Source organism: Oncorhynchus clarkii, chromosome 8 (assembly GCF_045791955.1).
Source record: "Oncorhynchus clarkii lewisi isolate Uvic-CL-2024 chromosome 8, UVic_Ocla_1.0, whole genome shotgun sequence".
Classification (NCBI taxonomy): Eukaryota; Metazoa; Chordata; class Actinopteri; order Salmoniformes; family Salmonidae; genus Oncorhynchus; species Oncorhynchus clarkii.
The window spans coordinates 30,908,676-30,920,989 of record NC_092154.1 but is presented as its reverse complement, the minus strand read 5'-3'; the positions used below and the strand labels follow the sequence as shown (position 1 = coordinate 30,920,989).

Below are 12,314 nucleotides of genomic sequence, written 5' to 3'. Positions count from 1 at the left end.
GTGCATGTCAGAGCAAAAAACAAGCCATGAGGTCGAAGGAATTGTCCGTAGAGTGCATAAACAGGATTGTGTCGAGGCACAGATCTGGAGAAGGGTACCAAAACATTTCTGCAGCATTGAAGGTCCCCAGGAACACAGTGACCTCTATCATTCTTAAATGGAAGAAGTTTGGAACCAACAAGACTCTTCCTACAGCTGGCCGCCAGGCCAAACTGAGCAATCGGGGGAGAAGGGCCTTTGTCAGGGATGGGATGTTTTTCAGCGGTAAGGACTGGGAGACTAGTCAGGAGATGGATAAATGAATGAAATTCTTGATGAAAACCTTCTCCACAGCGTTCAGGAACTCAGACTGGGGTGAAGGTTCACCTTCCAACAGGACAACGGCCCTAAGCACACAGCCAAGACAACACAGGAGTGGCTTCAGGACAAAGTCCTTGAGTGGCCCAGCCAGAGCCCGGACTTGAACCCTGGAGAAACCTGAAAATAGCTGTGCAGTAACACTGCACATCCAACCTGACAGAGCTTGAGAGGATCTGTAGAGAAGAATGTCAGAAACTCCCCAAATACAGGTGTGCCAAGCTTGTAGTGTCATATCCAAGAACACTCAATGCTGTCATCTCTGCCAAAGATGCTTCAAGAAAGTAAGTGTCTGAATACTTATGTAAATGTGATATTTCCATTTCCCCAAACATTTTGAAACCTGTTTTTGTTTGTCATTATATGGGGTATTGTGTATAGATTGATAAGGGAAAAACAATTTAATCCATATTAGAAAATGTGGAAAAAGTCAAGGGGTCTGAATACTTTCCGAATATATATATATATATATATATATATATATATATATATATATATATATATATATATATATATATACACACACATATACACACACACAGTTGAAGTCGGAAGTTTACATACGCCTTAGCCAAATACATTTAAACTCAGTTTTTCACAATTCCTGACATTACATTCTCATAAAGATTCCCTGTCTTAGGTCAGTTAGGATCACCATTTTATTTTAAGAATGTGAAATGTCAGAATAATAGTAGAGAAAATGATTAATTTCAGCTTTTATTTCTTTCATCACAATCCCATTGAGTCAGAAGTTTACACACACTCAATTAGTATTTGGTAGCATTGCCTTTAAATTGTTTAACTTGGGTCAAACTTCCCACAAAAAGTTGGGTGAATTTTGGCCCAGTCCTCCTGACAGAGCTGGTGTAACCGAGTCAGGTTTGTAGGCCTCCTTGCTCGCACACGCTTTTTCAGTTGTGCCCACAGATTTTCTATGGGATTGAGGTCAGGCCTTTGTGATGACCACTCCAATACCTTGACTTTGTTATCCATAAGCCATTTTGCCACAACTTTGGAAGTATGCTTGGGGTCATTGTCCATTTGGAAAACCCATTTGTGACCAAGCTTTAACTTCTTGACTGATGTCTTGAGATGTTGATTCAATATATCCACATAATTGCATCAGTTCCTCCTGAGGCAAAGCACCCCCACAACATGATGCTGCCACCCCTGTGCCTCACAGTTGGGGTGGTGTTCTTCGGCTTGCAAGCCTCCCCCTTTTTCCTCCAAACATAACGACGGTCATTACGGCCAAACAGTTCTATTTTTGTTTCATCATACCAGAGAACATTTCTCCAAAAAGTACGATCTTTGTCCCGATGTGCAGTTGCAAACCGCAGTCTGGCTTTTTTATGTCGGTTTTGCAGCAGTGGCTTCTTCCTTGCTGAGCGGCCTTTCAGGTTATGTCGATATAGGACTCTTTTTACTGTGGATATAGATACTTTTGTACCTGTTTCCTCCAACATATTCACAAGGTCCTTTGCTGTTGTTCTGGGATTGATTTGCACTTTTCGCACCAAAGTACGTTCATCTCTAGGAGACAGAAAACGTCTCCTTCCTGAGCGGTATGACGGCTGCGTGCGTGGTCCCATGGTGTTTATACTTACTATTGTTTGTACAGATGAACGTGGGACCTTCAGGCATTTGGAAATTGCTCCCAAGGAAGAACCAGACTTGTGTTTTTCTGAGGTCTTGGTTGATTTCTTTTGATTATCCCATGATGTCAAGCAGAAATAGACCTTGAAATACATCCACAGGTACACCTCCAATTGACTCAAATTATGTCAATTAGCCTATCAGAAGCTTCTAAAGCCATGACATAATTTCCCAAGCTGTTTAAAGGCACAGTAAACTTCTGACCCACTGGAATTGTGATACAGTGAATTATAAGTTAAATAATCTGCCTGTAAAGAATTGTTGGAAAAATTACTTGTCTCATGCACAAAGTAGATGTCTAACTGACTTGCCAAAATTCTAGTTTGTTAACAAGTAATTTGTGGAGTGGATGAAAAATGAGTTTTAATGACTCCAACCTAAGTGTATGTAAACCTCCGGCTTCAACTGTATATATAGTACACAATAAAAATAAACGTGTGAAACAACAGCTCAACAACAACACACACAAGATACATCCTTTTCACATCTCCAGAAAAACGTCATTGTCCACACAACATGGAAATGGCTTCACAATGATTGACATTAAAAAACAACAACATTAAAACATCATCTCACCCTCTCTTCTTCTTGAGGTTCTTGAAGCCACAGCACAGGGAGGGGTAGGTGAGGTCTGCGGTAACCAGGTGTTTGAAGGTTTTGATTGGCGGGAGCTTCTTCAGGTTCCAGGCGTTGCGGGCCATCAGCTCCCTGAGAGATTCCAGGCCTGCTGTGGGGAGGGATGACACCCCCGTCAGGGACACGTCACTGGGGAAAGGAACACAGGGAATACATGTGACAGCTGGAGGTAATACAGGGCTTCTAGAGGGTTCTTACAGAGTTCCGAACAGTTCAGAACAGTGAATATGGGAGACAGCTGGAGGTTAAACAGGGGTCATACAGAGTTCATACAGCTTTGGGTCACATAATATGTCACCTTGGGGGAACGTGTGTGTGCAGAAGTGCTGTAATGGTATTTGGAATCATAGGCCATGGCACGGGACATAGACATTACTATCATTAAAGCCTAACAACAGATGAAGCCTAGTGAAGATGTGGTTTTGTACTGTTTAGGACAGCAACATCTCCCCACTCTCTAATTGTTATGATATGCATGGCTACCCGTTTTGCGCATTCTCCAAATCTGGGATACACATTTTTGTCAAATGCCTATTTATTCCCCAATTGTTAGACTTGCGATCTTTCTGAAACAGAGCGCAAAATTCAACGCCCACATCTTGTTCCCGCAAAAGAGTATCCACCATTCTTCCATCGCCTTTATCTAATTAAACATTCTGTTTTTTATTGTCCACGTTGCCATGCCAAAGACTGAACCTCACTGGGACATAAAGTCACAAATCAGTACAAGCTCACATCCATGGTTGCATCCCAAATGGCACCCTGTTCCCTATATAGTGCGCTACTTTTGACCGGAGCCCTGGTCAAAAGTAGTGCACTATACAGGGAATAGGGTGCCATTTGGGTATTCTATTTCTCCTTCAGCATCCTGTGTGACTGTATTATCAGCACATAGTGTAACCTACACTCCCCCTTCGAGGGGCCAAGTGGGGGACAAAACATTAACAAGATGTTTCCTCATCTAGTGTATCAGTGAAATGATCTGCTAAATGATTTAATAAGATAATAATAATAATAAACAGAAACACAAGCCAAACAATGCATAAAATTAAATCACACTTTCTCTCTTTTCCAGAGGCAGCTGAGTATTTTTCTGTCACATTGGTTCTCTCTCTCTCTCTCTCGCTCTCTCTCTCTCTCTGGGGGAACGTTGAGCAACACTGGATAATAATAGTGTGTGTCGAAGACCTGCCGGCGGTCTGATTTTGTCATTGGGAGATGTTTAGGCCATGACCTCATGTGGATGACCTCACCACTCAGCCAGGACTAAGACATGTTCCAATACTTTAGAAATATGCATCCTTCCTTTTTCCCCCCCTTGAGGTTAGCATAGAGATACGTGATTGAATGGGTATAAGCAAGTTAACAACCTTATTGCTTTCACCAATCCAACCAATTCAGGTCAGTGATTACTTCAAGGAACGTAGGAAGGAAGGCCGCATTTCTGAAGTACTGAACAAGGCTGGGGAACAGATTGACTTATTAAAAACGTATTAAAGAGGACACAGCGTTAGGAGCACTACTTCAGAAACCAGACAATCAGAGGTAAGGTTTCTGCATCAAACTCCTCAGAAAGGGAAGGGGATATTTAATTCCACTATGACTCTCAAAACCGAGAAGGGAAGGAAAAGGTTTACGTTTCTATAACACTCACACACAATCTGCGTCTGATTTCCCAGTCAAAATCCCAGCTGTCGCTAAGCTATTTTCATGATTTCTGAACTGTGTTCCTCCCAGACATGTTTCTCACTCATTCTCCACTTTTATGGGAAAATAGAGAGGTACAAAAAGAAAGAAACTTTGCCATGAATGAATTACGGAAGTTATGATTTGAACCCATTTGGCTTTGTAAAAATGATTGCTTTCTAGTAATTATTTAAAATTTTTGGTACTTAAATCGTCTGATAATTTTGGACTCCAATATAAACATTCTCTATAAAAGTTCCAAACCCAACTCACAAATCACATATCATTGCAAAACACTCTTGATTAATATCACATTATTGGAACATACTGTATCTCTCTGTTTAATAAGACAAATAACTGACATTTAAGACTGGAACGTAGGAACATTGGATGCATTTGTAGCATTCTTTCAAAGTCGTTTGAGCAACTCTAACTTCAGAATAGGAACTGAACATGTTGGGCAGTGCAGTGAGAGGTATTTCCTGCCCAGGGTTCACTTGAAAAAAAAGGATGCTCATCTCTATATGACTTTCCTGGTTAAATAATAGATGAGTAATTACGCACAGAAGCATTGGGCCACTAACAGTGCCAGCAAACGTTCTTTCATCCATCTTGGTCAGATGCTTGTTCCTATGGAGGTACCTGGAGAGAAAACACACACACACACAAACAAGAATGTAACCGGCACACTTCAATCACCATAATCATCCTGATAGCGCAGAGACATGCTACAATATTTTCACTATCCCCATCACACCACGTTCTACTGTTTATGTACCCCGCTTCCTGGAGTAACACCGACCTCGGGACGACTGGGGTCTTATCCTGAGTGTTGTTTTAAATTAGCCGTCCCACCATCGGAGAAGGTACTTCAGAAACAGGCTGCACCTTTAAAATAGATATTGTAGAGTCCCTAAATCTAATTTTGATAATAAACGTGTGTGGGAGAGTGTTTGTCTTGGTGTTACAGCTCTGGGATCAGCTCTCGCTCTGAGAAAACACACATACACACCGATACACACACTCCCGGATCAGTTTTTTCTCTAAGCACGCTCTGTGCGTGCCAACCCAAACAGCAGTGTGGTAAGACTGACTACAGTGACTGCCCATTGGTCTAATTACAACTCCATAAGGACCAGCTAGGGTTTTACTAGAGGTGAATGGTTAAATTGAGGGGTGGGGGGGGTGGGGTGGGGGGGTCAGAGCTATATTAATGTTTCATATCCTGATGGGAAAGCTAGAGAGAGGTGACAAAAAGGAGGGTGGCGGGGGGTGAAGTTTGGGGTTAAAGAGAAAACAGTAACAAAAGTAAGTAATCTTTAAATGTCTTTATATAATATTGGGGTCGGAGTGGAGGAGGGGTGCATCAGGACAGTGTAGTGACACAGAAAGCAATGATTGTTTTTTTACTTTTCAATTTGAAACTTCATTCATCCAGGTTAGTCTCAGTAAGATGAAATCTAGATACAAAATAAGACTTTTTGTTCCCTTATGGGGAAATACATTTCCTTTGGTGCTTTGATGCAGACTTCCTGAAATTGTCTTCTTAAAATATATATATATTTTTTTAAATCAGGAGAACTAGGGCTTCCTAATCAAGGCTGAGGTTAACCTCTCTTAGCACGTCTGGGAGAACCAGTTCAGATGGAACCGTGATCCTACTGCTTGTGTAGCGTAATAGTGTAATTTTGAGTAAGGAAATATTCATTCCAGATGTAAAAAAAAGAAGTTTAATCCAGTCAAAATACTAAGTAACTTAATTTTGTTGAAATGAAGGGGTCTGAAATGACTGATTGTTAAGCCAGAGTGAAAGATATCATAACTGTAACAACATAGAGAACCGCACCTCCAGTACTTCTCTATGAGAAGACTCTTCCTCTAAGGCAGTCCAAAGCACTGTTACAATCCATTTATACAGTAATTGGTTCCAACAGCAAGAGGTCAACAACACTACAACATTACAAGAATCCTTGCTGCTTCAGTGCTTTGTCCTGCATGGCTTTGGGTCAGCAGGGTCAAGCAGAGAGTTGCATGTGGCTACTAATACAGTATTTCATTTTCTATGCTATTATTTTCTATACAATTCTATTCTATTATTTTCTATACAATTCTATTCTATTATTTTCTATACCATTTTATTCTGTTATTTTCTATACCATTCCATTCTATTATTTTCTATACCATTCTATTCTATTATTTTCTATACCATTCTATTCTGTTATTTTCTATTCTATTCTGTTATTTTCTATACTATACCATTCTATTCTGTTATTTTCTATACCATTCTATTCTATTATTTTCTATACCATTCTATTCTATTATTTTCTATACCATTTTATTCTGTTATTTTCTATTCTATTCTGTTATTTTCTATTCTATTCTGTTATTTTCTATACTATACCATTCTATTCTGTTATTTTCTATACCATTCTATTCTATTATTTTCTATACCATTCTATTCTATTATTTTCTATACCATTCTATTCTGTTATTTTCTATTCTATTCTGTTATTTTCTATTCTATTCTGTTATTTTCTATACTATACCATTCTATTCTGTTATTTTCTATTCTATTCTGTTATTTTCTATACTATACCATTCTATTCTGTTATTTTCTATTCTATTCTGTTATTTTCTATTCTATTCTGTTATTTTCTATACTATACCATTCTATTCTGTTATTTTGTGTTAATGAAAAAAGCGAAATAACTTACACAGCATCCAGTTTGGTCCCATTGAAAGCATGATGTTGAATGTCGGTGAAGCCATTACTGTACAGCATCCTGGAAGAGAATAAACACATCAGAAAACATTCATAACAGTAACATTTACTGAAGTCAAAACTGTTATTTTATGCACCAACCCACTGACTAACTTTGAATCTGTCTGGTTGTACAGGTCCTATTAAAATCAGTAATGCCAATTCCAGCTGTTGAATAGCTGTTGATTAACATTTGAGCTGAGGATTTCCCTGTGTATGCAATTCAGTGACCAAAATCACTACAGCATTTTCTGTCAAATATTTCACTGTGTTATGTTCTCCCCAACAAAATTGAACCACTTCAATCGATGTATTGGTTAGTTGTGTCCTGAATCAGTTTGTCAATGTGAAAATAGCTTTGGCATCTAATGTAATGGTCTTTTCTCACCAACAAACATTTGTGAGAACATCTCTGTGCTGTACACAGCACTCTCAGACTGCAAGCAAGGGTAATGTAATGGCCTATAGTCCACAGTGAAGACACCAGTGAAGCTGTAGAGCTATGGCTGTGTACTCACACTGTCAGCACTTGGTTGGTAATACCGCGGAATGAGTTTGCTGGGACCTCAGATATGTAGGGATGATCAGCTATTTCACTGAGGAGATACAAGAGGAAATTAGGTGGTGTTGCAAATACACTACCGGTCAAAAGTTTTAGGACACCTACAAGGGTTTTTCTTTATTTTTACTATTTTTCTACATTGTAGAATAATAGTTAAGACATCAAAACTATGAAATAACATATATGGGATCATGTAGTAATCAAAAAAGTGTTAAACAAATCTAAATATATTTTATATTTGACATTCTTCAAGGTATCCACCCTTTGCCTTGACGACAGCTTTGCACACTCTTGGCATTCTCTCAACCAGCTTCACCTGGAATGCTTTTCTGTTGTTTTGTTGGCTGCTTTTCCTTCACTCTGCGGTCCGACTCATCCCAAACCATCTCAATTGGGTTGAGGTCGGGGGATTGTGGAGTCCACTCCATCGCTCTCTTTCTTGGTAAAATAGCCCTTACAAAGCCTGGAGGAGTGTAGGGTCATTGTCCTGTTGAAAAACAAATGGTAGTCCCACTAAGCCCGAACTAGATTGGATGGGTTATCGCTGCAGAATGCTGTGGTAGCCATGCTGGTTAAGTATGCCTTGAATTTTAAAGAAATCAAAGACGGTGTCACCAGCAAAGCACCCCCACAACATAACACCTCCTCCTCCATGCTTTATAGTGGGAAATACACATGCGGAGATCACCGCGTCTCACATAGACACGGCGGTTGTAATAAAAATTTGGACTCCAGACCAAAGGACAATTGTCCATCGGTCTAATGTCCATTGCTTGTGTTTCTTGGTCAAAGCAAGGCTCTTCTTATTATTGGTGTCCTTTAGTAGTGTTTTCTTTGCAGCAATTCGACCACGGAGGCCTGATTCACGCAGTCTCCTCTGAACAGTCGATGTTGGGATGTGTCTTTTACTTGAACTCTGAATAATTTATTTGGGCTGCAATTTCTGAGGCTGGTAACTCCAATTAACTTATCCTCTGCAGCAGAGGTAATGCTGGGTCTTCCATTCCTGTGGCGGTCCTCATGAGAGCCAGTTTCATCATAGCGCTTGATGTTTTTTGCAACTGCACTTGAAGAAACTTTCAAAGAAATGTTCCATATTGGCTGACCTTCATGTCTTAAAGTAATGATGGACTGCGGTTTCTCTTGACTTATTTGAGCTGTTCTCACGATAATATGGACTTGGTCTTTCACCAAATAGGGCTATCTTCTGTATACCACCCCTACCTTGTCACAACGCAAATGACTGGCTCAAATGCATTAAAAAGGAAAGAAATCCCACAAATGAACTTTTAAGAAGGCACACATGTTAATTGAGATGCATTCCAGGTGACTACCTCAAAGCTGGTTGAGAGAATGCCAAGAGTGTGCAAAGCTGTCATCAAAGCAAGGGCGGCTATTTGATGAATTTCAAATAAATTTCGATTTTGTTAACACTTTTTTGGTTACTACAGGGTTACTACATAATTCCATGTGCTATTTCATAGTTCTGAGGTCTTCACTATTATTCTACAATTTAGAAAATAGTAAAAAAATAAAGAAAAACCCTAGAATGAGTAGGTGTTCTAAAACTATTGACTGGTAATGTATAGAAAACCTTGTCTGAGAGTAGAAAAAAAGGAATGGAATGCCACAGAATGGAAAATAGCTAAGTACATCTCATCTATAGTAACCCCTGGCATTAGACGACAGGCGAGACATAATGGATTGGAAAATCCTTACTATAAATAAGACAACTCTTTAGAGAGGACATGATGATGCTTCTACCCTCCCCTGTGTAGCTACATTCCTTAATTTGGCTCTATACCCCAGAATTTCGGATTTGAGGCCAAATGCTTTATATGAGGTGAGAGTACATATTTTCACCTTTTTTTTTAAAGGGTATTTTTATACTTATCTGTTTAACTGTTTTGAAATGAAAGCACTTTATGTATATAGTGTCATGAGTATTTGAACAAATTCACTTCTAGTTTATTACATTTAGACAAAAGTTTAGTATATGGTCCCATATTCCTAGCACACAATGACTACATCAAGCTTGTGACTCTACAAACTTGTTGGATGCGTTTCGGATTAGGTGGTGCCCAATTTCAAATGAATGGTAAATAACGTAGTGTGTTATTTTGGAATCACTTTTATTGTAAATAAGAATATTTCTATTTCTAAATACTTCTACATTAATGTGGATGCTACCATGACTATGGATAATCATGAAGGAATCGTGAATAATGATGAATGAGAAAGTTAAAGATGCAATCATTTTTCATTTAACTGATCATGCCCCCTTTGGGTGGGGTATGATATTTATGCCACTGTAATTTATACACTCATCATTATTCACAATTCACTCATGACACATATGTGTTCAGAAACATGTTATATTCTTATTTACCCACAACGTGACTCCAAAATGACACAATACAACATTTACCATTGATTTATTTTGGGCACAACATAATCTGAAACACAACCAAAACAAACTGCAAATGCATCCAACAGGTTTGTAGAGTCACAAACTTTTGACAAAATGTGATACACTTATAGTGTATTTGTCCAAATACTTATGACACCTTCAAATGGGAGGACTAGATACATAAAGTGCCTTCATTTCTAAATCGATTAAACCGATATGTATGAAAATACCATCAAAAAAAAGGTGACATTCTGTACTGTCCCCTCAAATGCTATTTTGTATAGAGTACAGAGCTTAATTAAAAGTTGTAGCTTCACTGTCCAAATAAATATGTAGAGGAGTGTGTGTGTGTGATGTCAGTCTCATAAAAGAGATTTAAACCTCAATCGACTTACGGATAAAAATGCCATTATTTTCCACATTTAGTATGACAAATGAGTGAGGTATTGAATGGAATACTGGAATGTATAGAAATACTACTGAAATATGGAATGTTATGGTTGTAATACTTGTGAGACAGCACTATACTCAAGTAGGTACTAACAAAGGTAGTGTGTATTAGTAATGTAGTTTGCTTACAGTATAAAGTTCATATCATCTGAGTGGATGTTGGTGAGATCAGGAAAGAGGGTGAGGCCAGTATTGAAAATACCCCTAGAAGGAACCAAGAGAGAGATGGTTAGATAGCTGGCAGGCAATGACCAAGCAGACTATCCCAATCAAAACCAAGAGAGAGATGGAAAGATAGCTGGCAGTGACCAAGCAGACTCCCTCACCAATCAAGCAACCACAGAGTATAAAATATAACATGACAGTGCCAGTACTGGCATATACAATAGGAACCTTTTAAGTTGAATAGATTGGAAATAATTGCTCAATTATTGCCAAAGCCAAATATTTCAAGACAAGTCTCATCTATTGTATCTTGTGTTAAAGTAACGTTGTCAGTTTTTCACTTACATTAACGTTTTCAAAGCCAAGATGGTTTTGATTTTGAAAAAAATATGCTTATAATACACGTAGGATTTCTAAATGAGCTCACAGGTATTTCAGGTTTGGAAGGTTCTTAAATGCTTCTGGGTCGATGTACGACAGACTCTTTGCGTTCCGGATCTCTCTGAAATGGAAAACACAAATACACCTTAAAAATTACAGTAAACATGATGTTTTCCAGTTTGAATTGTACTTCTGTGTATCCTAGGATTAAGTGCTCATACATCCTTTGCTTTGCTTAGTAATTTGACATTCCTGTGTCACTGAACATACATATAGTATATAGGGTTGTATTCATCCCCGCTAGTCCTTTACAGTTTCCTTTCATGTTCTCTAAAAGTCAAGTACGTGCTTTAGGTTCACTGACACACACACATCAAATCAAATCTTATTGGTCACATGCTTCGTAAAACAACAGGTGTAGACTAACAGTGAAACGTTTACTTACATGCACACTCACACACCCTAAGACCCCCCCCCCCCACACACACACACACTCACACACCCTAAGACCCCCCCACACTCACACACCCTAAGACCCCCCCCCCCCCCCACACACACACACACCCTAAGACCCCCCCCACACACACACACTCACACACCCTAAGACCCCCCCCCCCCACACACACCCTAAGACCCCCCCCCACACACACACACTCACACACCATAAGACCCCCTCCCCCACACACACACACCCTAAGACCCCCCCCCACACACACACACACTGAGTGCTGACAGAAGAGGGCAAGGTGCATGTCTGTCTATCGGAAAGACCAGGAGAAAAATCTCCAAAGTCTCCACATACATCCAACCCTGGAAGTCAAGGCTCAATTAACGTTTCATTCGTGTGTTGACTCTGGTGCACCCATCGGCCAAAGAGAGGGCCAAGGGGGGCTCTCCTCTTTGCTTGTCTAACCCATGTGGTGTGGATGAAAGCTGGGGAACGTGTGATCCTAGCCCTCCTTCACACACCTAGGTAACCGCAATCAGCACCTTAGCCAACATGTTCTGACCACTGAGAGTCTGAGCCACTGTGTGTGTGCAGTGAACAGCTTACCTTCCAACCTCCACCCCAATTCATCCTCCACTACCTCCCTCCCTCCCTTCCTCGCAGTCCCTGAGTTGGTGTGTCTGTGTGCAGTGAACTGCTACCCTACACCCTTCTACCCCATCCCACTCTCCACCTCCTCCCTCCCTCTCAGAGCCTGTCACAGTGGGGACTGTGCTGATGGACATCAATGGAATACGAGATA

The 12,314-nt window shown here is 39.9% G+C and overlaps 1 protein-coding gene across 1 annotated transcript in view; it reads right to left on the bottom strand.

The window, feature by feature from the left end:
* The window catches only part of LOC139415259 (thyrotropin receptor-like), a 34,622-nt gene that overhangs the window by 4,563 nt on the left and 17,745 nt on the right, over positions 1-12,314 (bottom strand). Inside the window, exons 4-9 of the mRNA XM_071163225.1 lie at positions 11,111-11,185; positions 10,648-10,722; positions 7,615-7,692; positions 7,050-7,118; positions 4,900-4,977; positions 2,590-2,778 (exon numbers count right to left, since the gene is read on the bottom strand). Coding sequence (XP_071019326.1) covers positions 2,590-2,778; positions 4,900-4,977; positions 7,050-7,118; positions 7,615-7,692; positions 10,648-10,722; positions 11,111-11,185 — 564 coding nt within the window. The remainder of the gene's footprint in view (positions 1-2,589; positions 2,779-4,899; positions 4,978-7,049; positions 7,119-7,614; positions 7,693-10,647; positions 10,723-11,110; positions 11,186-12,314) is intronic.